This window comes from Panthera uncia (genome assembly GCF_023721935.1).
Source record: "Panthera uncia isolate 11264 chromosome A1 unlocalized genomic scaffold, Puncia_PCG_1.0 HiC_scaffold_16, whole genome shotgun sequence".
Taxonomy (NCBI): domain Eukaryota; kingdom Metazoa; phylum Chordata; class Mammalia; order Carnivora; family Felidae; genus Panthera; species Panthera uncia.
In genome coordinates this window covers 13223562-13249526 of record NW_026057576.1, presented here as the reverse complement: position 1 = coordinate 13249526, position 25965 = coordinate 13223562, and the positions used below count along the sequence as shown (strand labels likewise).

The following is a 25965-nucleotide window of genomic DNA, read 5'->3' as shown; positions in this document are numbered from 1 at the left end:
AGAGTGGGTAAAATGCTAAGAGGGTAAAAAAGAGAAGTTTCCAGGACTCCTTTATACAGGAGTCCTACAAAAGTGGTACTAAAACCCATTGGCAAGGCCCTGACTTGGGCTGCAATTAGATTGAGAGAATATAAAAAGCTAATGTATGGCATGACATGAAAGCAGGAGTGTTTAACCAGGTATCATGTAAAAAAGTTGTATCAATTTTACCTGCATGTTTCATGGGAATGGCTATTATGTCTGGCTGGGGAACACTTCCCCCCACCTAGTATTGCAAAACCAAAACCTATGAGGTCCTAACGGAAGCTACATTACAAACTAAAGAGTTGATGGAATTAAGGTAAAGGTTTGTAGCAGAATTGGTATAGTTGAACAGGCTTTATGCAAAGTGGTTGCATCTTTTTTTTTATCTAATTGTATTATGGAGATTGACACTGTACCTGACTGGGAAACATTTCCCCGACCTAGTACTGTAAACCACAAGGCATCTTGCCCTTCAGGTAATATTAATTGGGCATACTAAATGGGAAGCAGTAAGACTGCCTGAGTCCACACATTGTAGAATAGAAGGCGGAGGACCGGGAGCAACAAATTCTCTGTGCAATAGCCCCATGTGGAGCACAGACAGGGGCTTGTTCCAAGAGCCTGTGAGTGCCTCCCAGCAATGACTGCCACAACACTGGACTAGAAAATTTCCATTTGAGGGGCATTTACTACCTTGCCATTGTACATTATTTACTGAAGCTATCCCTTTGATTGAAGGACATAAAATGATCTTGTAACTTGAAATAGCCATAATGTCTAGGATGATGTCAGAGAAAGACTCTAATGGGAATGGCAGTGTACAAAACATAATAAAATGAATATGGCTTATACAAGATCATGCTGCCTGGAGAATGCAAGGAGGAGAGTCTCAGGAGCAGGGGGTTTCTTTTCCCTGAGGACTGACTCTGAAACTGTGTGAGAAGCTGCTGGATTCTACCGTCAGTTGGACAGTGCCATATGAACAGTTCTTGACTGATCAACAAAGAGATGCTTTGTTTGTGGACAGAAGTTCCAAGGTGAATGGACAACATCCTGTTTGGAAAATCACCACTCTGAGTGAAGAAAAGGTAAAAATAGATCAGTTTGGTATGCTGAATTTCATGGTGCTTTCCTAGCAGTGATGGAAGAATTGAACACTGGTAAAAGCCTCTATGTTTAGGTAGTTACTGACTCATAGGCAGGGGCCAATTGCCTCTATGTTCAGGCAGGAGGGCCACGGAAACCGGACCTATAAGAGAGATGTTCACATTGGGCATGGCCCTATGGAAATCACTATCAGAACATCAGGGGTGCATCAGAGTGCAATGTTAACGGCCACCAGAAGAACTCTCTCGCAGATTCAGAAGGTGACTGGAATCAATAAGCAGCTATCGCGGTGTGCCCACTTAGGTTGGCCATCTGAGCCCATGAAATGAGAAGACCTGAGGGCACTACAGTAGTACAGGGATGGGCTAAATCTAGACATGTCCGTCCCTCTTGTATCCTCTGAGGCATAAAATGACAACAAAAACTGTTGTGCTGGTCAGTGAGAGAGACAAAGACTACAGATGGCTATGTGAGAGATTCCTTAGTGGGAAGGCCCTAAGTAATAGCAAGCAAATCAGACTGAGGCTAGTAATTCTGGAGGCTACAAATGGGGGTCTTGACAGGAACAGACACTGCCTCGGAATTGGACTTTGCTTACCCAGTGACAGATGCAAATGCTCAGAGTGCTATAAAAGAACCAGAACAGATGATATGGCACCAATTTGGACACTGGGACACTTTGAAGAAGTGATGGTCACTTTACAGCCCCTAATGTCCAACAATGGGCAAGGAGCTACCCTCCTCAGAGTAACAGTTTGATAGAGAATTGGAATCTACAATTAAAACACTGGTTGCCTAAAACAGAGGGAAACAAAGGCAGGAAGGGCTGGTTTATACACCTTCACAAGTATGTATTCATATTCAAGATACATGTATATCTTATAATCCATGTAAATTTTTTTCAAACTATCTAATATACACTAAAAGCTAAGTAAAGTGTAGGCTATTGTTATTTTTTCCTAGCCAAATCTGATGTTAGCAAATATAACTACCCTACCCCCAAAAAGGACCACAAACATAGCTTACTATTTTGTTCTCATCTATACTTCTTCCCCTCCCAACTTCTATATGCCTTTTTTTTTAACATTTATTTATTTTTGAGAGACAGAGAGACAGAGCGTGAGTGGGGGAGGGACAAAGAGAGAGGGAGACACAGAATCCGAAGCAGATTCTAGGCTCTGAGCTGTCAGCACAGAGCCTGATGCAGGACTGGAACTCCCGAACTGTGAGATCATGACCTGAACTAAAGTCAGACGCTTAACTGACTTAACCGCTCTGCCCCTTTTTTTTTTTTTAATTTTTTTTCTAATGTTTATTTAGAGACAGAGAGAGACAGGGCATGAGCGGGAGAGGGGCAGAGAGAGAAGGAGACACACAATCCAAAGCAGGCTCCAGGCTCTGAGCTGTCAGCACAGAGCCTGACGTGAGGCTCGAACTCGACAACTGCAAGATCATGACCTGAGCCAAAGTCAGATGCTCAACTGACTGAGCCACTCAGGTGCCCCAACTCCTATGTAACCTTTTAAATTATATTTAGATTTACCAACATGTTTTACAGCTCTGTGCATCATTACATCCTGTATACTACTATTTTCTCTCAGTTCCCTGCTCTTCTTGTTAGAGTACATCATTAGTAATTCTTTCATCAATGATCAACAGGACAGTTTCTGAGTTCCTGTATGCCTGAAATTATCTTTATTTCTCTCTTATTCTAAAATGTCAATCTGTCTGGATAAGACAATGGTACAAAGTTATTTTCCCTTAGTTGTTTTATCAGCATACTATCTTATGGAATCAGATGTTACTAATAAAGAAATGTACTGTCCATCTGATTCTTAGTTCCCTGAAGACATCTGCTGGTATTTTAAATATATGTACATACATACAGAGAGACAAAAAGATAAATACAGACATATCTATGGATGGTGAGCATCACAGTTTAATTTGCAGTGCCCTGATTAGCAGTCAATGTAAGCACTATACATATAATGGTTAAGTGTCTGGACTTTGAGATCGACTCCTTGGGTTGAAATCTAGACACTGAAACTTACTGAATGTATAACCTTAGCAAGTCACTTAAATATACATCTGTGCTCAGCTTCCACATCGGTAAAGTGTGGATAATAATAGTATCTATCTCATAGTGTTTTGCTGAATTTTAAGAAAGATAGTGAAATAAATTAATTCAAACCCGTGATGTTCAGTCCAAAAAAATTTTTTTTCAGAAAATCATGTATAGGCATTTTATAAAGGTTATTTTTAAAAAATCATAATGAAACAACATACAGCTAATGTACACATATGTTTTTAAAACCATATGAAAGGGAAAAGAATGATAAATATAATACCCACAGAATTAGTCACTTTAAAGAAGAGGAGAAAAATAGGATTGGTAAGCAACATACAGGGAGCATCAGCAATACTGGTATTCTAAATTATTATTATTATTATTAGTAGTAGTAGTAGTAGTAGTATAGAGAGAGATAGAGCTCCAGCAGGGGCAGAGGGAGAAGGAGACACAGAATCTGAAGCAGGCTCCAGGCTCCAAGCTGTCAGCACAGAACCCGATGCGAGGCTCAAACTTGTGAAATGCAAGATCATGAAATAAGCCAAGCTGGCCACTTTACCGACTGAGCCACCCAGGCGTCCCTTCAATACTGGTATTCTAGACCACAACTTGGAGAGTGACTCATGACTATTATTTTATTACTGAGAATGGGGATGGGATGAGGAACAGAAGATAATTACCAAATACATGATATCTTTCTTCATCTTATTGAGGCATACCTTATCACCAGTCTTCATATGCACTGAAAAGTCTGAGAGCAAATACACCAAAATTAAAACCATTAAAAAATTTTTGGGAGAAACCAAGAAGCCAGATAATGTTAAAAAACAAAACAGGGGCGCCGGGGTAGGTCAGTCAGCTAAGCGTCCGACTTCAGCTCAGGTCACAATCTCGCAGTTTGTGGGCTCAAGCCCCGCGTCAGGCGCTGTGCTGACAGCTCAGAGCCTGGAGCCTGTTTCAGATTCTATGTCTCCCTCTCTCTCTGACCCACCCCGTTCATGCTCTATCTCTGTCTCAAAAATAAATAAACGTGAAAAACAAAACAAAAACAAAACAAAAAACAAAACAAAAAAAACCCATGTGTTTCTAATAAACCAATCAAGACAATTACGGGGTTCTCCCCTAGCCCTGACAGACTGACAACTAAGATATAGAATATACATATATGTGTTTTTATGAGATCAAAAAGAAAAAAAGAGTGCCAAGGTAAAATAAACCAAAGACTCTCACATATGTGCATAACTGTTAACAATATTCAATTGGATCTGAATTTGGTAGAAATAAGAATGAAGTAAAGAGATTAAAGAACCAGATGTCCCAATGAGGGCAAAAGTCAGATTAATGGAAATGGAAAAATAAAAGATATCTTGATATCAGAATAAGTAACTGTAACCTTCAAGACTTTTAAAACAACAGCTCTGGTGATTCCAAAGTTTGATGTCTGGCCATATATGCCAGTTGCTAAAGTGGCATAAATATATAAGTTGTTGGAACAGGAATGAACAGAGAGGCTTGCCCTGCAGGGAACTTTTACCTGTGACGTGAAAATTATCCATGATGCTTAGAAGGTAGCCTACAAAGGAAAATGGTGAGCCAGGTGACAAAAATCCGTGAGGAATATTCTACAGGATGATACAGCAGGTACAGCATAGATTTCAAAGCAGGAAGGGACTGTTGGGAAAGGCTGATTTTAAAAGTGATCTAGAAGCAAAATATCTGGAGAACGCCAGATTCTTTGCTCATCTTCAGGCATGCTGAACTTGGAAGAAAGAAAAAGCACTTCGATTTCAGGTAAGGAGGTAAAAGTACTAGAGGGAAAGAGTGAGAATATAAAGAAAGTTTTTTTATGGAAAAAGACCCCACAATGGAGAAAGAGGATGAAGAAAGAAAAGGCCGTTTTCTCACATCTCTTGAGGTTTTTGCACATGCTTGAAATGCCCTTTCTAATCCCCTCGATCTGGGTAACAGGATTTGGCTCAGGAGTTATTTCTTAAAGGAAAGCATTTTAAAATCTAACCCATCCCCCAATTCAATGCTATTTCCTAAGCATGTATACCTTGTGACTATCTTTATGAAAGCATTTATCAATATGTAATTGTTATTTTTCATTTCCTGTCTCTAACTAGATTAGTGTGACCTGAGTATATGCCATGTATTTAATTGCTATAACCCATCATCGTGCCTGGCAGAGAAGTATCCAATACCTGGTGGCCACATGCTGAATCACTGCACTATACCAGGTTGACAGGAAGGAAAACTTGTTCACAGCAGTTTGTGTCTTGAGCAATACCCATGGAAAAATGATGTACAGAACTACAAGAAGTAAAAACACAGCTTACCATTATCCTCAGTGTCTAGTGTTACCAGTAAAATAGCATTTCTGTCAAACTGGATACAACTCATTTTAATTACTAGATGTTTTAATTCTCAAATCTGTACTCACATCTTTAAAAATTGAGTTTAACAAAAGTAATAAAAAACTATAATAATAAAAGTATTGAGTGTTAATTAAATATTTTATTATTAAATTGTTAATTATTAAAATATCAGTTAAAATTGCCAAAACAAGCTGGATTTCTATGCCCACTTTTTATATAGCTTTGTCATCCCTGAGTCAGTGAAGGAAAACAAACAATGGATTAAATACCTTTCACTGATTAAAAAGCATTTTAAAATGTTATTCTTACAAAGAAATCATTAAAGAATAAACGCAGGACTAAATTTTAGCTCAGTTTTATTTGTTTTTTCTCAAAATGAGCATTTACAATGTTTCTCTAATACTACAGTAAGGTAAGAGACATGTGGTTTTTAGTTAGATGACTTTATCAAGTCTACACTGAAAAATATCCAATAAGCAGGAAACTGGAGGTGTGTCTACATAAAAGTAAAAGTAAGCCAAATGGCACTCTGAAAAAGGTACCATGATATATCTCACTGATTGCATTATAATAATAAGGTCAGCTGGAATTGGCACTAAGGAGAATGTAAAACCTGAAGGATACCAGAAAACTCTCGTCAGTACTTACACTGTCAGTACGACACACAAGCATCAGATAGATTTTGATGGATATACTGCCAGAAATTACAGAATGCAATTCTGAATAACAGCGTCATAGTACTCAGCCTCAAAAATGAGAACCTTAAAAGCTAAAAACTTTTCTTGATATCAGCTTCAGTAATAGTTGGTTGGGAGAAAGTTGATAAAAAATACAAAGAATAACTTTACTTTCAGTTTCTCATAAAATGGATACTAGGCAAAAAAATGTTTATCTTTGAGTGACACCATGTCCGTAACTCATAAATTATTCACATTAAAATAACTATATTCATGTGCAACAATTTGCGATACAGTAGCTTCCTAGTCTGGAAAGCAAAATAATTACCATTTGGGGAATAATAATGAGGAAGAAAGTTCATACCAATGTGCAATGGAATCAGAGTACCAGCACTGTAAACCTGAAAAGAATTTTATTACAGACCATCTATTCCAATTGCTCCCTTCACAGAGACCCTACGCCTTTATACAGTCAAATAGTCAATGCTCAATTTATTTTTAATACTTCAAAAAGCCTAACCTACTATATGCCCTGGAATTAAAAGTGTATTACCTAACCTAAACATCATCTTCCTTTGTCCTTCATTGAGTGTAGATAAATGCAGTATTGTTAAACCATTTACCTCACTAAAAAACAAAGTGATATTTACTTATTAAAAATAATTTAGTAGAAATTGGGAGAGAAGGGAGGAAATGAAAAGGGATCCTTCATGATTAAAAAACAAAAAAAGTTGGTAATAAAGATACTCTTACAACCAAAGTCAACAACTAACGTAATGGACAGGCAGAGTATATAGGCTTCCTTCTTTTTAGTCCAGTGCTCTTACTTCCCCACCACTTGGAATGGTGTCCACAAATACTGAAGTATTTACAATGATTATTGTAGAGTGATGAGATTACTGTTAATTTTTAATTTCTTCTTTCACATAAATTTTCAAAATGATCTCCAATGAGCATATATACTATTATATCAGAAAACACACACATACATTCTTACACACATAAAGGTAACTTTTCTTGAACCAAATCTATTACAAATATAAATCATACAAATTCAAAAGCATGATTTTCCCATGTGCCACTATCATTCCATATTCCTAACCTCTGGGTATGTTTCCTCATTTACAAAATAAGAACAATGGTAGGTTCTCATTTTTATGTTTCATTAATTATTACTGTGACAACTTAAAAGAACAACTGTAAAAGTCTGCCACAGATCACTTCTAAAACCAAGCTGTTCTCAGGATGCCTGGGTGGCTCAATTGGTTAAGCTCAGGTCATGATCTTCGGCTCACAGTTCGTGGGTTCGAGCCCTGAGTCAGGCTCTGTGCTGATAGCTCGGAGCCTGGAGCCTGCTTCAGATTCTGTGTCTCCCTCTCTCTTGCCCCTCCCCCACTCATGCTCCGTCTGTCTCAAAAAAATAAACATTAAAAAAATTTTAAACCAAGCTGATCTTCATTAAAATATAAATTCCATCATCATTGAGATTACATAGATATTTAACTTTTGAAAGGCCCATTTCAAAACTTTTGAAAGACTACCATTTCAGGTATCAGCATTAATTCAACATTTAATCCTAATATTGCTAAAAGTTCAATAAAATGTGGCAAGGTAATTACCATGGGATAAAAATGAAAGTAAAATAATAAAACCATACACATTTTTTACTTTATGCAACTTTATATTTATATATCAAGATTCATCTAGTTTATTCAAAAATGCTTCTCAAGTAGCAAGTTATTTTTTAGATGTTACAGCAATTATACTTTGTGAAGTAACTATGACGTTATACTTAATGTTAACATTCAAGACAGTGTTATACAGCTGAAGGTACCACATTAGAAGTGAGCATAAGACCTAGATCACAATTCTGACACCATCTCAAATGGATAATATGATCTTGGGCAAGTCACTTAACTTATCTAAGGTTGAATCTCTGCTTTTCCAAACCCCAACAGCCTCAACTAAGAAAACCTCAGGCTCAAGCCTAGCAGAGTATTAAGGATTCAGTCCCATGCAGGTAAGACTGAGAATTAGTCCTTCTGCTTTGTGCTCTAATTCAGATATTCTGGGGAGTAAACTTTTAACCCCTAATGCTCACAGGGTTTACCTAGTTCTGGAAAATGGGATTCTGCATTGGTTTCCTGAGCTAATTCTAGTCTCCCTGCCAGAAGGTCAGGGGTAGAGACAACCTAGAGCTGGGGTCCCAAACACCCAACAAGCTCTCAAAAGTGCTTATCTCTGGATGTGTGTGCATTCATCTCTAGCCACTGACTTAACCTCTGTTTCAGTGTATATATAATAATTCTTCTTGTAACCATTACACTATCAACTATTCAAATATAAACATTATCATTTGCCCATACTACCCATCACGTCAGACACTTTGAGTAGCACAGCTAGTCTAAAACCAACTCAAATGCACCAGAATCCCAGATACAGTGATTTGAACTTCTAGCTATCTGCCTAGAGTCAAAATTACCACCTTATACATTTCAGTTGAATTCACTGTTACACAAGTTCCCTTCCTATATCAACTCATCAATAAAGTATGTGATGGTCAAGACCTGTAAATAATGCTAATCACATACGTGTGTGTGTGTGTGTGTCTTATATACATACATATATGCATTTTTCATATATAATGGTAAAGGGAGGATTTTCTCTAAATTCATGGAATTAAAAAATTATTAACAAGAATATGGTAAGCTGTAGCTGAAAAAACAACCATTAAAACTATCATCAATAAGTACTGCAAACTGGGTTTCAAATTGGAATATGTAAGAAATAATTCCATTGAAAACTATATAATCCTTCTGTAAAACACATTTTAATATGTATGAAAAGCCTTAAAAGACATTTCTTTACTCTAAAACTCCCACTTTTTAAAACTGAACTTCAGGGGTGCCTGGGTGGCTCAGTCGGTTGAGCGTCCAACTTCAGCTTAGGTCATGATCTCACGGTCTGTGGGTTCAAGTCCCACGTCAGGCTCTGTGCTGACAGCTCAGAGCCTGGAGCCTGCTTCAGATTCTGTGTCTCCCTCTCTCTCTCTGCCCCTCCCCCACTCATGCTCTGTCTCTCTCTCTCTCTGTCAAAAATAAATAAACATTAAAAAAAAATTCAAAACAAAACAAAACTGAACTTCAAAAAATATTCCTAATAATGGAAACATATTTATGCACAAAAATGTTCTCTTCAGCATGTTTGTCATGGTCAACAACTGGAAACGTCCTAAGTATCCAAAAATAGAAAAGTTATAGTGCATTTATGAATGCACTATATACACAAATAGCATATTATATACCCATTCTAAATTAGTTGACAAAGCTGTATCATAAGACATAATTTTTTGTAATATGTTAGCTAAAATAAATTTATATACACAAACACATAGGCAATTATAATTATATAAATAAACCAGTTCTCTATATAGGTGAAACCCTATAAGAAAAACAACAAAAATATTAATAGCTGATGTTTCAGTGGTGAAACAATGAGTCATCTTGTTTTCTTTTTACCATAATTGCCTTATAATATGGTTATATTAATTTAAAAAAATTCTAATCACATAATCCAAACACACAAATCTTATATAGATGATATATATGTATATATCATATATATCCGAATATATATATCATATAATATATATATATATATATGTATCAGAATCCAAGAATATGAATTAACTAAGTTTATTCAGCTAAAAAAAAAAGTCTAAAATTTAAAACTTCCTACTCAATTTTATATTGGACATAGTGTTGCTTATACATAACATAAATGTTTTTCATCAAAAGCATGCCTATTTGCATCACACAAATTATCTTTTATACATCTATAAAATACTGTAGGAAATGAAATAAGGAAAAATATATAATCTCAAAAAAATATACAATTTAGTTGGGTTATACCCAAGTAAACAAAATATACTCAAAGAAATATAAGAAAACTTTAGAAAAATAAGACATAAAGTAATTGTAATTATAAAATTGCTATAAGGCAATTTGATACATATGTATTTAGTTTGCTAAGGCCTTGTTAACAAGGTACTACAAACTAGATGGCTTAACCAACAAATATGTGGTCTCACACAGTCTGAAGTCTGAAAGTCTGAGATCAAGGTATCAGCAGGGCCATTTCCTCTGGAGGGCTGTGGCAGAAGGATCTGTTTCAGGCCTTCCTCCTTGGCATACAGATGACCATCTTCATATCCTCTTATCTCTTCACATCAGCTTCCTTCTATGCATGTCTGTATCCAAATTTCCTCTTTTTAAAGGGATAACAGTCATACAGGATTAAAACCCACCCAAATGACTGTATTTGAACTGATTATCTCTGTAAAAATCCTATCTCCAAGGTCACTCTACCTTACTGTAGGTTAAGACTCCAACATAACGTTGTTGTTGTTGTTGTTGTTGTTGTTGTTAGGGGGAGGGCAGTAAATTCAAGCCATAACACCATGGTTGCAACATCCCAAAAACATGGGTAAAGGCTGCCTTTTATTCTAATGCCTACCCAAGACAAAAAAAAAAAAAGAACCCAGAAGGAACTATACCAAGTTATAAGTACTGACTTCCAATGACAATGTTAGGAATGACTATTACTTTCTAATACCCTGAATTTTTCACCAAGGAAACTTTTTTTTTTTTTTTTTTGAGAGAGAGACAGACAGACAGACAGCCAGATAGCACCAGTGGGGGAGAGGGGCAGAGGAAGAGAGAGACGGGGATAGAGAAACAGACAATCTTAAGCAGGTTCCATGCTCAGTGTGAAGCCTGAACTCAGGGCTCGATCCCACAACCCTGGGACCATGACCTGAGCTGAAATCAAGGGTAGGATACTTAACTGACTGGGCCACCTAGGAGCCCCAAGAGAGCATTTTTTTTTAATCAGAGAAATTAAAAAAATATTGTGAGTTCACTGGTCTCCAACCCCAATCTATTCTTAATTACTCTTACCTAGTGGCAGAGGCTCTTCTTTGGGACAGAAGTCGCAAAGGCATAAGCACCCCTCAATTGCTATGACTCTCTAGGGACAATAAAAATCATGTGAAAGTTTTAAAGATTTCAGTTAAATCTCATCTCATCTCATTTGAGATGTTTTATCTCAAATTCTAAATAAGAGCAAATCTTACTTTTAAAAAGTAAACCTCATTCTTAAAATGCAAATCCCTTATGCCAGGCACTATAAGGAAACAAAAGAGAGAGAGACAAAGTACAACATTCACGCACAAGCAATCACACTCTCAGGCACACACATAAAAAGGAAAAAAATGATTGAGCAAATAATTCTATGTGACCTATTGAAAGGAGTAAGTATGTTAAATAAAACTAGGCAATCATACAATCACAACTGGAAATAATTGAGAGATCCTGTCCAAGCTAGTTGTCTTTATTCAGTGAGATAAATACTTTTACAACTAATATTTTCCTATTGTCTTTATAAAAGATCCTCAAGGATGGACTGTCAACATCCTCACTTTCTAAAATATTTCAACTCTTACAGTTTTTTCATCAGAAATAATTTTCTCCTATTAAAAGCTTTACTTTTCTCATTTTTTTCATTAAAGTAAGTAATAAGTCATTTAAATTTAATACAGGTACCCTTTGTAAGTATTTCATATATGCTATCAAACTTCATTTATTTTAATAGCTTTAAATATGTAATCTTTTACTGATTTCTTCATATCTTTTTAGAAGAAGCGTAATCAAAATGGTGCTCAAACATCTAAAGAAAAACCTAGTAGTGTGTAGAAAAAATTACAATACTTCTTGCACGACTGTCTTTGTAACAGACTAAGCAAAATTCAAACATAATGTTATTCACTGTAGTTCAATTCAGTGTATGTACTGGGCAGCATCTATATAATGAGTACTACAGCTTGATAGGCACTCCTCACTATGCTGTAACCAGGGATCATTCTCAAACAGTGAGACCATAAATCTCTGAAAGCAATTGATTATTTATTTCTAGATATCTACCTCCTTATTCTAATAGGAAGTGGTAGGAATAAATTCCTCACACTAATTTTTGGCATATTTATTTCTCACCAAAAATTAGTTAAATGGAATTTTGAATTCATCTCTGGATTTATTCTTTCAGTTATTCATTCAAATATTTCCTGAACACATACCATATGCAAAGGACTGTATTAGGTGCTCACAATGCAGTAGTTAACAGGAAAACTCGGTGCCATAAAGGTTATATTCTAAGAGCACCTGTGTGGCTTAGTAGGTTAAGTGTCCACCTCTTGGTTCTGGCTCAGATAATTACTTCACAATTAGTGGAAGCAAGCCCCGCGTTGAGCTCTGCACTGACAGCACAGAGCCTGCTTGGGATTTTCTTTCTCTCTCTCTCTCTCTCTCTCTCTCTCTCTCTCTCTCTCTCTCTCTCTCTCTCTCTCTCTCTCTCTCTCTCTCTCTCTCTCTCTCTCTCTCTCTCTCTCCCCCCCCCCCCCACCCCGGCTCTCACACACACACACACACTCTCTCTCTCTCTCTCTCTCAAAATAAACATTAAAAAAAAAGCTTATATTCTAGTTGCTAGATTATTAGTGCATATAACCTTATTTGGAGAAGCCACGAAATATCTGAAAAATTAATTTGGGAGAGAAGTAACTAGAGGAAGATAAAAGGGAAATGAAGGAAAGAATTTCAGGCAGAATAATAGGGTTTACCAAAGCTCTAGGATAAGAAGAACCTCTAATAAAAGATAAAAGAACATCTTGGTGGTTGCAGTACAGACAGCAAGGGAGAAGAAGAAGAATAAATGAATGGAAGAGTGGCAACAGATGAGATAAGTGAGCTACTGTGCTATCAGATCATGTAGGGACTTGCAGATCATATTAACAATTTACAGCTTTGGGGCACCTGGGTGGCAGTTAAGCGTCCGACTCTTGGTTTCAGCTCACGTCATGATTTTAAGGTTTGTGAGTTTGAGGCCCTCATCAGGCTCTGTACTTGTGGCTTGGGGCCTGCTTGGGATTCTCTCAATTTCCTACTCTCTCTCTGCCCTCCCTGGCTCATGCTTCTCTCTCATAAAATAAATAAATAAACTTAAAAAAAAAAAAAAATTTCAGCTTTACCTTAAGAACAATGGGTAACCACTGAAGGGCGCTATGCTCTCTCCGATACCTCTTAACCAAGTCAAAAATTTAACACTTGCTGGTTTATTCATTTCCTCCTAGCTCTCTTTTTCCCCATCAAGAGACTCCATATTTCAAAATTATTTGAGTCTATCCCCTTCCCCAAATGGAAGGTTAAAATTTTCTTTGTTCTTACTGCCAGTGTTCTGAGGGACCCAGCAACTACTAAGGTGAACAGTTACTCCAGACATTAAGATGGGCCTGGAACTACGTGTATTAGCAAAAGTTAAATAAGCTAATGAGCCTCTAATGCACATCTACTAAAACTCCTACACAAAGAGAGCAAAGATCCCTGACACAAACAGATGTATTAAAATACACTGATGGTAGGACTTAACACTATTGACTGATCAATTCTAAAAAATTAAGTCTTACCATGAGCTTAACACTGTGATCAAGGTCCATTTGTTGCCTCAGCTGTCTGAAATGCTGACAAATTTCAGGAGCAGTGTAAAACCTAAGGCTTTTCTTCTGTTCTAGCTCTCACTCCTCCCAGAGAAAACTGACCAGGTCACACGTGAATTTAATAAATCAGTAGATTTAAGAGGGAGAAATCTTAAAGTCAGACACAATAGAAGGAAAAGGAAGAGAGGTTAAGGATGATTTTAAAGTTTCCAGCTGAACTTGGCTCTAGGTTTTACATCATCTCTCTTGTCCCTATATTGAAACTTGAAAGCATAGTACATCTATCCCTCCCAGTTTGCCTGAAAATACCAATTAATCCTTCAAACTCCAAGCAGGATATAGTATTCCTTCAGAATGTGTTCCTTAAACTCTCCCTGTCAGTGTGCCCATATTGCCCAGCCCAGTGAGAAACAATCACATTTTCTCTGCCACTTTCTTTCCAAGTAGATATTTCTATTAATGTACTTCTCACACCTGTTTATATTTATTTCCTCTACAGACATGTGAAAACCCTGAAAGGAGGGATCTGTGTCTTTACAGGCACACATAAGAGACTCTACATTTGTTGAGTGTACTAATGGCACATTAAGCATTTTGTGTTGTTTTTTAAATTTAGGATAGAGGATGAATTTGGTAATAGTGAAGTGGTTCTTAACACGGTACAGATAAGAACTATAAACTCTGGACAAAATATTCAAAAACAGCTTTCTGAAGGTGCTGAAGAGCAACCAAAACCGGACACGTAAAAGAATAGAAATGGGAGTTGACAGGTATAAGAAAGTAACAGTATTTTGTAAAATTCTTTGTTTCTTATGATTTTCTATTTAGGGACAAGCCCCGATCTACATCATGAACCAGAAGTTATGGACAATCACAGCAGTTTGAACATGAGAGAAGCAATTCTTGAAACAAAAACACAAGAGAGAAGAAGCCCCAAATAACCTTGGACAAATGTCTGGCTCAGCCATGAACTACTCACATCCATAAGATTTCAACTGATGCCAACTATTGAGTTCTGCAGTTTGAGTTTATCCAAGTAAACGGACACCTTAAAATTTGTCAACAAAATTCAGAAGAGCGTAACAAAATGTAGAATCTCTACACAGCATTATTCACAGCATTCACGATAACAATCCAAAATTACTTCACATACAAATAACAAAGAAAATATAGTCCATTCATGAAATAAAACATGATCAATAGAAACCAAAATCCAGAGGACCCAGATGCCTGAATAAACACATAAAGATTTTAAATCAAGTAGTATAACTGTGTTCATGGAACTTTAAAACACATCTCATAATGAATAAAAAGACTGGGAATCATAGCAAAGAATTACAAACTACAGAGTCAAATACAAAATGTACAATAGAAAGCTATGACATTTAAATTAAAATGTTCACAGAATAGGCTAAGTAGCAGATCAGATAAAAAAAAAAAAGAGCCAATGGAATTAAAGGTAAATCAATTTAAGTATTTAATCTGAAGAAAAATGAGAGGAAAAAGATTGGGAAAAAACAAATAGAACCTCAGGAGCCTAGCCAGCCGTGGTGTTGTGCTGTGGGGAAGAGAGACAGATCTGTAAACCCTGGAGCCAGGGAGCCAGGTTCTGCCGATCCAACGCCCCTGCTGTGCAGAGACCCTGGGTGAAGCCACCGTCACCATGTCTGACCAGGAGGCAAAACCTTCAACTGAGGACTTGGGGGATGAGAAGGAAGGAGAATACATTAAACTCAAAGTCACTGGACAGGATGGCAGTGCGATTCACTTCAAAGTGAAAATGACAACACATCTCAAGAAACTCCAAGAATCATACTGTCCAAGACAGGGAGTTCCAATGAATTCACTCAGGTTTCTCTTTGCAGGTCCGAGAATTGCTGATAATCATGCTCCAAAAGAAGTGGGAATGGAGGAGGAAGATGTGATTGGAGTTTATCAGGAACAAACAGGGGGTCATCCAACGATTTAGATATTCTTTTTATTTTTTTCTTTACCCTCAACCCTTTTTTATTTTTAAAAATAGTTCTTTTGTAATGTGGTGTTCAAAACGGAAATGGAAACTGGCACCCCATCTCTTTAAAACATCTGGTAATTTGAAGTCTAGTGCCCATTATTCACGATCACTTGTTTTCATTGTGCTGATTTTTGGTGATCAAACCTCAGCCCCCTTCATATCGCACTCTCCTGTTTAAAAAAATTACATGTGTGCACAGAGAGGCCACCACCTTTTCCAGGACTGTGCATTTTCAGGCTTGTGATAAATAAGGTTGACCAATGCGAGTGTTCATAATGACTTTCCAACCGGCCCTGAAGTTCTAGTATGTGATTGCTTTACTCCTGGACTATGACTTTCAGTGGGAGATGGAAGTTTTTCAGAGAAGTGAACTGTGGAAAAATGACTTTTCCTTAACTTGAAGTTTCTTTTAAAATTTGAGGGTCTGGACCAAAAGAAGAGAAATAGCAAGCTGGAGTCGAGATGACAGAGATCGCGAGAGTAATGACTAACTCCAAAGACGGCTTCACTGAAGAGAAAGCATTTTAAGATAAAAGTCTTGTCAGAAGATCCCAGAAAAGTTCTAATTTTCATTAGCAGTTAATAAAGTTATTCATGCAGAAGTGTGTTCAACAGAACACTGTTCTTTTTTATTTTATTTGCACTTTTTGGCCTGGGATGTGGGTTTTAAATGGACATTGTCTGGACCAGCTTCATTAAAATAAACAAAATATTTGTAGAAACAGTTAAAAAAAAAAAAAGAACCTCAGGGACATATAGTACAAAATTAAAGATCTAATATAAATGTAATCCCAGTAAAAAAGAGGAATAGAAAATAAAAATATTTACAGAAATCAACAGCAATAAAAACTTTTAAAGTGCCTCCAAAAACAACACACTTAATTCCTCTCATCAAAATCCTATCAAATTTGGTGAGATGAGCTAAAGCAGTGCTGAGAGAGAATTCTACAGTGCTAGAAAAGAAAGAGCTCTCATTGGCCTAAGATTTCATTTATGAATTTAAAGAAAAACAAAACAAGTAGAAGAGTGGAAATACAACACAGAAATCAATGAAATAAAAAATTAGCAGAGCCAAATTTGTTTCTTTGAAATGATTGATAAAATTGATAAATCATTAGCTCAAGAGAATAAGAGAGAGAAAAAGAAAATAATGCAAATTGTCAGTACCTGGGATGGATTATCACTACAAATCCTACATTACAAACATAAAGACGTTAAAAGCATATTACAGAAATGTTTATGAACAACAGTATGCCAACAAATTCAATTACTTACATAGAATGGATAAATCCCTTGTAAAATACAACTTTCCAAACCGACACAAGATAAATGAAAATCCAAATAGCCCATATTTATCAAAAAGGTAAGTTCATTATCAAAAAACCTTCCAATAAAAAAAAGAACAGGCCTAGATATTTTCTATTGGTGAATTCTACAAAACTCATTAATAAAACAGGAAGAAGGAACACTTCCCAACCATTTTATGATAACCCCAGTAGCAAAACCTGACAAGGACATTACAAGAAAATAAAATTACAGACCACAGTCTCTCATGAACACAACCACAGAAATCCTTAATATTGTAAGCAAGCCAAGCCCAGCAATATAGAAAATGGAAAATGCAGCAGAGGTACCTCAGGATGAAAGCTGTTTTAACATTCAAAAATCAATGTAGCATTGCCACTGATAATGTAACATGGTAATCACTCTGGAAAACAATTTAGTAGTTTCTTAAAAAGTTAAACACACATTTACCATATGACCCAGCAATTTTAATACTATGTATCTATGGAAATGTATATCCACACAGACGTTTATACAAATATTCAAAACAGCATTATTAATAAAAGCTAAAAATTGGCAACAATTCAAATGTCCATAAACTAGTAAATGGACAGTCAGAATGCAGTATACCCCACAATGGAATCAGTGTTTGGCAATAAAAAGGAACATAAGTGAACCTCACATGCTAAATAAGGGAAGTCAAACATAAAGATGACATGTAGTGTGACTGAACAGGCAAATATAAAAAGAGTAAGTTAGTGATTGCAAGAGGCTTGAGGTGTGAATGAGGAGTGACATAAGTGTGCCTGAGCTTTCTTTGGGGGGGTGATGAAAATGTTAAAAAAGTACATTATGGTTATAGTTGAATGATTATGGAGAATACCAAGTCATTGACTTGTATGCAAAACAAAAACAGAAACAAAAACATTAATTTTATAGTAAGTAAACTGTATCTTATGAAAGCTGCTTTAAAAAACATAATTATGCAGGGCACCCGGGAGCTTCAGTCGGTTAAGCATCTGCAAACATCTCAGTCATGATCTCACCATTCCTGCAATCGAGCCTCACATCGGGCTCTGTGCTGACGGCTCAGAGCCTGGAGCCTGCTTCGGATTCTGTGTCTCCCTCTCTCTCTCTGCCCCTCCCCTGCTCGCTCGGTCTCTCTCTCTCAAAAATAAATAAACATAGAAATTTTTTTTTAAATAAAATTCTATTTATAATAACATGTAACATCAATAAAGCACTTAGAAATAAATGTAACAAAAAATTTGTAATGCCTCTAAATTACAAACTACAAAACAAAACACTGCTGGGAGAAATTTTTAAAAGGCCTAAATAAGAGATACACCATGTTCATGAAATGGAAAACTCAGGATTTTTAAGAAGTCAACCTCTCCCCCCCAACACCCTGCTTCTGCCAAGTTAAACTATACATTCTTGCAAATCTATTTATAATCTCCCAGGCCTCTTTGTAGACTGACCATGAATTCTAAAAGGTTTATGTAAATGTAACAACAACAACAAAGCATGACAACTAGAATATTCAAAGCTATCTTAGGAAAAGAAACATGGAGGATGCACAAACCACCCAATTTAAAAATTTATCATAAAGCTCCGGTAATCAAGATACCATAGCACTGGCATAAAGACTGACAAACAGGTCACTAGAACAGGATAGACTCACTGATGCTCCAATCAGTTTTCTACACAGGTGCTACAGTAATCCAATAGAGAAAGGAAAGTCTTTTCCACAAATAACAATGAAACAGATGGATATCAATATGGGGAAGAAAAATAAAACCTGGATCCATAACTCATACACAGACAAGAATTAATTTTATATAGATCACAGACTAAACAACTATAAAACTCCTAGAAGAAAACACAGAAGAATATCTGCATCATCTGTAGTGAAGATTCTTACAGGGCATATTCTTAAGGACACAGAAAGCAAAAACCATAAAGGAAAAAACTGATGAATTAGACTTAATCAAAATTAAAAAGCCTTTGTTCATGAAAAGATAGCTATAGATAAATAAAAAATTTAAAGACAAAAAATTTTCCAAAAACATATATGACAATGGAATGGTATGTAAGATATATAAAGAACTTCTAAATATTTTTTTTAATTTAAAAATGGCAGAACATTTGAACAGGTGCTTCGCAAAATATTAACAAACCACCAATTAAGGATATGAAAATATATTAATCATCATTAGCCATCACAGAAGTGCAAACTAAAACTACAATGAACTAAACTATTATACATCCATAAGAATCACTAAGAGCACTAACCATGTAAAATGCTGGTAAGAATGGGCTCTCTCACACAGTGTTGGAAGTACAAAATGTTTCATCCATTTGGAAATAGGTCTAACAGATTCTTGTTAAACCAAATATACACCATCTCTCTGACCCAGCAATTACATTCTTAAGTATTTACCCAAAGGAAATAAAATACAAATCCCCAAATGACTTTTGTATAAGAATGTTAAAAGAAGCTTTATTCTTTTATAATGGCCCCAAACTGGAAACAGCCCAGAGTTCCATCAACACAAGAATAGATAAACTATGGTAAATTCACATGATAGTCTGCTACTCAGCAATAAAAAGTAACAAACTGCTGATAAACACAACAATATGAACAAATGGCAAAAGCACTATGTTAAATGAAAAGAAGCTTTACTGAGAAGAGTTTATTCATTTTGTCAGATCCCATTTATACAAATTCTATGACAATAGTCTATGGTGGGAAAAAACTTGAGTGGATGTCTCTGGGGATACGGGGTAGAGATTAACTGGTAGAGGGTATGAGGGAACTTTCTGAAGTGACTATAGGATTTTTTTCTTGATGGGGGTTTGGGTTACTCAGGTACAAGCATGTGTGAATACTGAATGTTATATTTAAGATTGATGTTTTCATCATATGTAGTTTGGAGGGGAGTGTTTAGGGAGACCATAACCAAATACTGAATTTGAAATAAAAGATATGTATAGCTACAACCTGATTTGAAATATATGCCAAAAAAAAAAAAAAAAAAAGACCAAAAACAAGATGGATTGATGGATGGATAAGTGATAAAGTGAGTTCTGTAAAATGTAAATGGTAAAATCCAAGTGGTAAGATGACAAGCACAGGAAATATGAAAAAATCCTAAAGCTCATGAACCTTAGTCTAGAAAGTAAATGACTCCCAGTTATCAAGATGGAGAGAAAGAGAGACAGCACTAGCAGGGGAGGGGCAGAGAAGAGGGAGAGAGAGAGAATCTTAAACAGGCGCCACACTCAGTGCAGAGCCAGATGTGAGGTTCGATTTCACGGCAGTGAGATCATAACCTGAGCTGAAATCAAGAGTTGGACACTCATCCAAATGAGCCACCCAGGCGTCCCAAGATGGATTAATTTCTTTAAAGTACTGATTAATATTAGCACCTATTTCATAATTATGTACAATCTACATCCATTTACAGTTACACCTAAATACATAAGCGTAGGTATGTAAACAAGTAGAGAAGTCTCCTAGAAGTGAAATACAACTACAAAGCCTCAAAGTCTTAACATTTTTTTTCTGGAGAAAAAAAGCAGCATGGGGTAGTTTGCAAAAGGCCACAATGAAAGAAATGGATCAGCTTTATGACCCCTATAACTCTTCATTCAGTACACTCCATACCAAAGATTCATCTTATATTTTCACTTAATCTTGCATGTCTCTCCTTTATAAAAGTTTCCCTGAGGTTCCACTCCCTAAAGATGTTAACCACCCCTCCTCAGAAAGTCCATCATTCTTTGTATTTCTCTTATAAAAACTTATGAAATTTATGTCCACCAGGAAAAATAAAACTGTTAAAAGGCTTGGGCATCAGGCCAACTCTACCTGCACAACCCAAGATAAATTGCTTAATCTTGTTTCTTTGTATGTAAACTGTGGATAACAGAACTTTATCTCACAGGGTTATTATCAGATTATGGTGCTTAGCCTTCTTCATAAAGTACCAGATAAAAATTACTATTATTATTATTATTATTATTATTATATTACTATCTCCATATGAGCCTCAGTACCAACAACATTTAACAGGCATTCATTTTTTTAAAAAAATATTCAATTAAAAGAACTGAATAAACTATTCACGTGTCACTGACTGACAGACTATTGCTGTGGCCCATACCTATAAACACACTTAAGTAACTGCCCTTCCAGTTTTAAGATGATACTAGTAACTCATCTGTGGCTACTGACTTAAAACAAATGAGCTTTACTTTGGTTCTTTTTGTTTTATTTTATCCCTAAAATACAAGATTATTTTTCCATCACCCTCATTTTCATCACTATTTCTGCATGTACTCATAAGGGCAATTCTCTTCACTCCAATTCTCTTCACTCCCTAACCTAAGAGCTCACGACCACATCCTCCAAGCAACTGAATAACAGCAAACCCAAGCCCACCCCTTGCCATCACTTTAAAATGTTCGGTTCTGGCCCACTCCCCAAATTCCTTGTTTAGAGGCCTTCCAAATGTTCATCTTTACGCACATTTGAAACTTCAGTCATACTAAGTAATTAAATTAACAAGATAAATTGATTAATTGCTACCAGCATGATTATTCTTTCATTGTGAAATCTCCAGGCAAGAATAGGATACAATTTATACTCTGGCAAAAAGGAGAAATGAAAGGCAAAAACCAAGTTTTTAAACGTCCATGCCTTGATCTCTACTTCACAGCACTAAGTGCCACATTTCTATTCTCTCACTGCACAGCTCTCATAATGTGGAACCTACACAGTCTTCCTTAGTCATGGATATAAAACTCAAACGCAAGCCTCTAATTCCTTTAATAAAAAAAAAAAAAAAAAAAAAAAGTGAGACTCAAAACAAAATAGAAAGATGAAAAACAGCATTCCAACAACAACACATTAGACAAAATATCACTAATTAAGGAATATGATAAAAATCATGGTCATTCAGAAAAATAACACCTACTAGTTGTTATCTGGTAGATAATACTCAAGCCTTCTTAATTATAGGACTAAAAATGAATTAGTATCTGAGAAGAACTGAAGTCTTTCTCAATGGATATTAAAACACACATTAGTAATCAGGTACCCATGTGGAAAAACTTCCTTGATCACTCACCAAGCATCCTAAAACAAAAATCTCTCTATGGTAGTACCACTGTACTACAGACATTTTCACTAAAATTACATCACTAATATTGTAACATGTTATTTTTAAAATTCTATAAAATAGTGTAACATCAGAAAAAAAATTTGAAGAAACAGAAGATACAATTCAAGTGTCATCTTCTTGGAGAAGCCAATCCCATTTAGAGCAAAGGGTCTACAAACTACTGCCTAGAAATCAATTCTAGCTTGCTGCTTCATTGTAAATAAGATTTTATTGAAATACCACCATGCCCGTTCATGGACATAGTGTTTAAGGTTGACCACAGTATAACTGAAATATATATGTTTGGTCTTTGCCCCAGTTCCTTGCACATAGCTTCAAAACCCTTGACATTTCATAGGTGTCCTTTGTTATCCATAATTAGTCCCTTTTGATTATACCTAATGTTATGCTAACAAGGTGACTCATGGTCAGTCCCTAGATAGTTTAAAAGAGAGGAGCCAGCCAATGAAAGACCAAGCATGTGAGCACAGGGCTGGAGACTGAGTTCAATTATGTGGTCAACAATTAAATCAATCACACCTACACAATGAGTCCACAAAAACTATTGAACAATGAGATTCAGGAAGCTTCCAGGTTGCTGAACATATCGATGTGCTGAAAGGGTGCCCAGAAAGGGCATCGAAGCTCTGCGTACCCACTCCCCACCTCTAACATACTGACCTATATGTCTCTTCCATTTGGATCTTCCTGAGTTGCAGCTTTCATAATAAAACTAATCCTAAGTATGGTGCTCTCCTGAGCTCTGTGAGTCATTCTAGCAAATTACTGAACTTGGGGGGCGGGGCTATAGTCAGCCAGGCAGAAATGTAGGAAGCCCCACTTGTAGCTGGCATCTGAAATGGAGACAGTCTTGTGGGACCAAGCCCTTAGCTTATAGGTTTGCACTAACTCTAGTGTCAGAATTCAATATAATTATAGGACACCTAATTGAGGTCAGAGATTAGTGTTGCTACCTTCCCACTACAGCTGCAAAGTAGAGCAGTTGCAATAAACAAAGTATGGCCCATAAAGCCTAAAATGCCCGGATCTTTACAGAAAATATTTGCCTACTACTGTTCCAGGGAATTAGTCTCTCAAAGTCTCCTGTTTCAACACTTTTGGTACATATCACTAACACATTAACAATTATATTTATATATTTACTTGTCTATCTCCTCCAGGATATTACTACTTATGAATAAAAAATAGTTTCATTATCATCATATTTTTAGGACCAACTTCTTGGCATACAGTTGACAAAAGCTTAATAAAAATACCTATTTAAAAAAAAACAAAAAAAAAAACTTCTTACAGCATGTTTCTGTCCCAGTGTATCTCTTTTGTTTTTTATTTGAGAGAGAGAGAAGAGAGAGCATGAATAGGGGAGAGGGGCAGAGAGGGACAGAGAGAGAGAATCCCAAGCAGGCTCCATGCCCAGCACAGAGCCCAACATGGGGCTTGATCCCATGACCGTGGAGTCATGACCTGAGCCAAAATCAAGAGTTAGACATTGAACCAGCCAGGCGCCCCCAGTGTATCTTATTTTCTATTTTAATATCAGGCCTATGTTCTGATTCTAAAAGAAAAAAACAAAACATTATTGAGAGATCATGGATTATTAGCATATTAAGGCCTGAGAGTACCACAAAATACTCTAATTCAATCTTTATTTTCAGTCACGCAAAATAAAGTCTACAACGCTTAAATGACTTGACCAACTAATTAGTAACAAAGACAAGATCAGAATCCAAGTCCAAAATCAATAATCTTTTCACTAACAATACCAAATCTTTCTAATGAGTGAATAAAAGCATCACAACATAAGTAAAACTAAACTTTGTTCAAAATGTACCCCCTAAAAGTACTCTCCATTCATGCTACTCAGAGTACCAGTCAATGAATGAGAAGGCTGAATCAGAACATGAATCAACACACTTCTTTCACAAAGAAAGTTTTGTTATGGAAAAAAAATATTTGAAATAAACAGTGTGCTTACTAACAAATTTGATTTACATTCTGGCACAAGCTCCTTATCTCCTCTCAGACCAAGAAACATTTTACAAATAGGCAAACCTCTTCTGGGGGCCACATTTTCAATAGCAATGTACTAAACAAACATTCAGTATTAAAGCAGAAACTGTTAAAAGTATAATGATCTTCAAATATACAATTTATATACACAGCTCCCACCTGAAAGGAATACGAGGGAAGGAAAATAACATCTATTTCATTCCATATATAAGGATTTTCTTATATATCCATATATATATGCAGTGTAGATACAGACATAAAGAGGAAGACAAACAGAAGCTCAGAGAGATGTAATACTTGGCTCAAGGTCACAAAGCAAAGAAGAGGCAGAGCCAGGATTTGAATTCAGATTAGTCATTCCACAAAGGCCAAGCTCTTTACAGAAAACCAGGATACAAAAACAGATTTGACTCAAATAGCATTTGCACATTAATTCATAAATCTAAATATAGTCCAGCACATCAATTCATAGCTGTAAAAGGCCTAAAAGGAGCAGGTACAGGATGGATCTAGAAGAAGCACCCACTATTTATACAGACTTCACCACTGAACAGGCTGTCCTCTCTGACCAATCCTGTTGTTTCAAGGAGAGAAACACAAGAAATACTGAAAGAGTAAGACAATACTAGTCTATCTAATCAGATCACCTTACATGGAATGTACATACGTATTGCTTTGCTCTTGTCACTCTTGCCAAAACTTCTCCTCCACACTGCCCAAAGTCCTGAGCTTCCAATTTACCCAGCTTCATTTGTCTCATGTGTAAAAGGGGACAGAAATGCCTATTTCATGGAGTTACTACCTTAATTGAAAATACTTTATTTTCTCTATTGTAAGAAATATTTTTCATATATTAACATTTCTGAAATCAACATGTAACTCATAATTGATGTGTACATTTAATGTAGTAGTGTTTCCTTTCTTACCCCTAAGTGCTATTATTAAATCAGTAACGGTCAACTGCATAGCAGAATACCTAACAAAAACTTGTAACTACTATCATTATTTTATTATGTTTGGTGGAAATAAGCAACAGATTCTGGTTTTGAAAGCAGCTCATTCCAGAACTTTTCTTTATGTACTCATAAAAGCATACATGTTTAAAGCATTATTTTTATTTTTCCTGCTCTCCCTCCACCTTGACGTCTAGAGACCTTGATTTTGCCAACTGCAGTTTGCCAACCACATCACATTTTAAGTGACTCCTGAGTTTGTTGACAGATTAATGTATTTAAAAGATAACTAATGTAATGCAAAAACTGGAAATACTTAACTTCCTGAAAATTGTCTCTGACTCTGAATTAGAGAAGAATCCAGTAGAGACAGAAGCTTAAGCTAAGTCCTAAAGGATAGGCAGTAATTTGATGGGAGAGAAAAACATTGCTACAAAGAAGGTACTACTTTAAACATACTATGCTGACCCAAATTTCCAGATGTGGATAGAATACTCTCACTCTACCCGATCTACTCAGCAAACTCCTGCTCACCCTTCAAATCCAATCTCAAGAGAATCCTCTACCTTAAAGTCTTTCCTGACTTCTGCAGTTTTGTCACTTTCTCTTCTGTGATGTTGTATTCTAATACACACTTTTTCTTGAGATCACAGGAGAAATAAAAGGCAGAACAAACACTTGAATTCAGATTAGTCAAGCGACAAAGGCCTGA

At 36.2% G+C, this 25965-nt stretch overlaps 2 protein-coding genes across 4 annotated transcripts in view; one reads left to right on the top strand and one right to left on the bottom strand.

Annotated features, from left to right (window-relative positions):
- NBEA (neurobeachin) overlaps positions 1–25965 on the bottom strand; it is a 673234-nt gene that overhangs the window by 625197 nt on the left and 22072 nt on the right. The window lies entirely within an intron of this gene.
- Positions 14479–16666, top strand: LOC125933706 (small ubiquitin-related modifier 1-like). The gene has a single exon (XM_049646801.1). The coding sequence runs from the start codon at positions 15467–15469 to the stop codon at positions 15770–15772; it is 306 nt and encodes a 101-aa protein (XP_049502758.1). The 5' UTR covers positions 14479–15466; the 3' UTR covers positions 15773–16666.

Coding starts and splice junctions, on each gene's coding strand:
- LOC125933706 (XM_049646801.1), top strand. CDS start 15,467: ATGTCTGACCAGGAGGCAAAACCTTCAACTGAGGACTTGGGGGATGAG.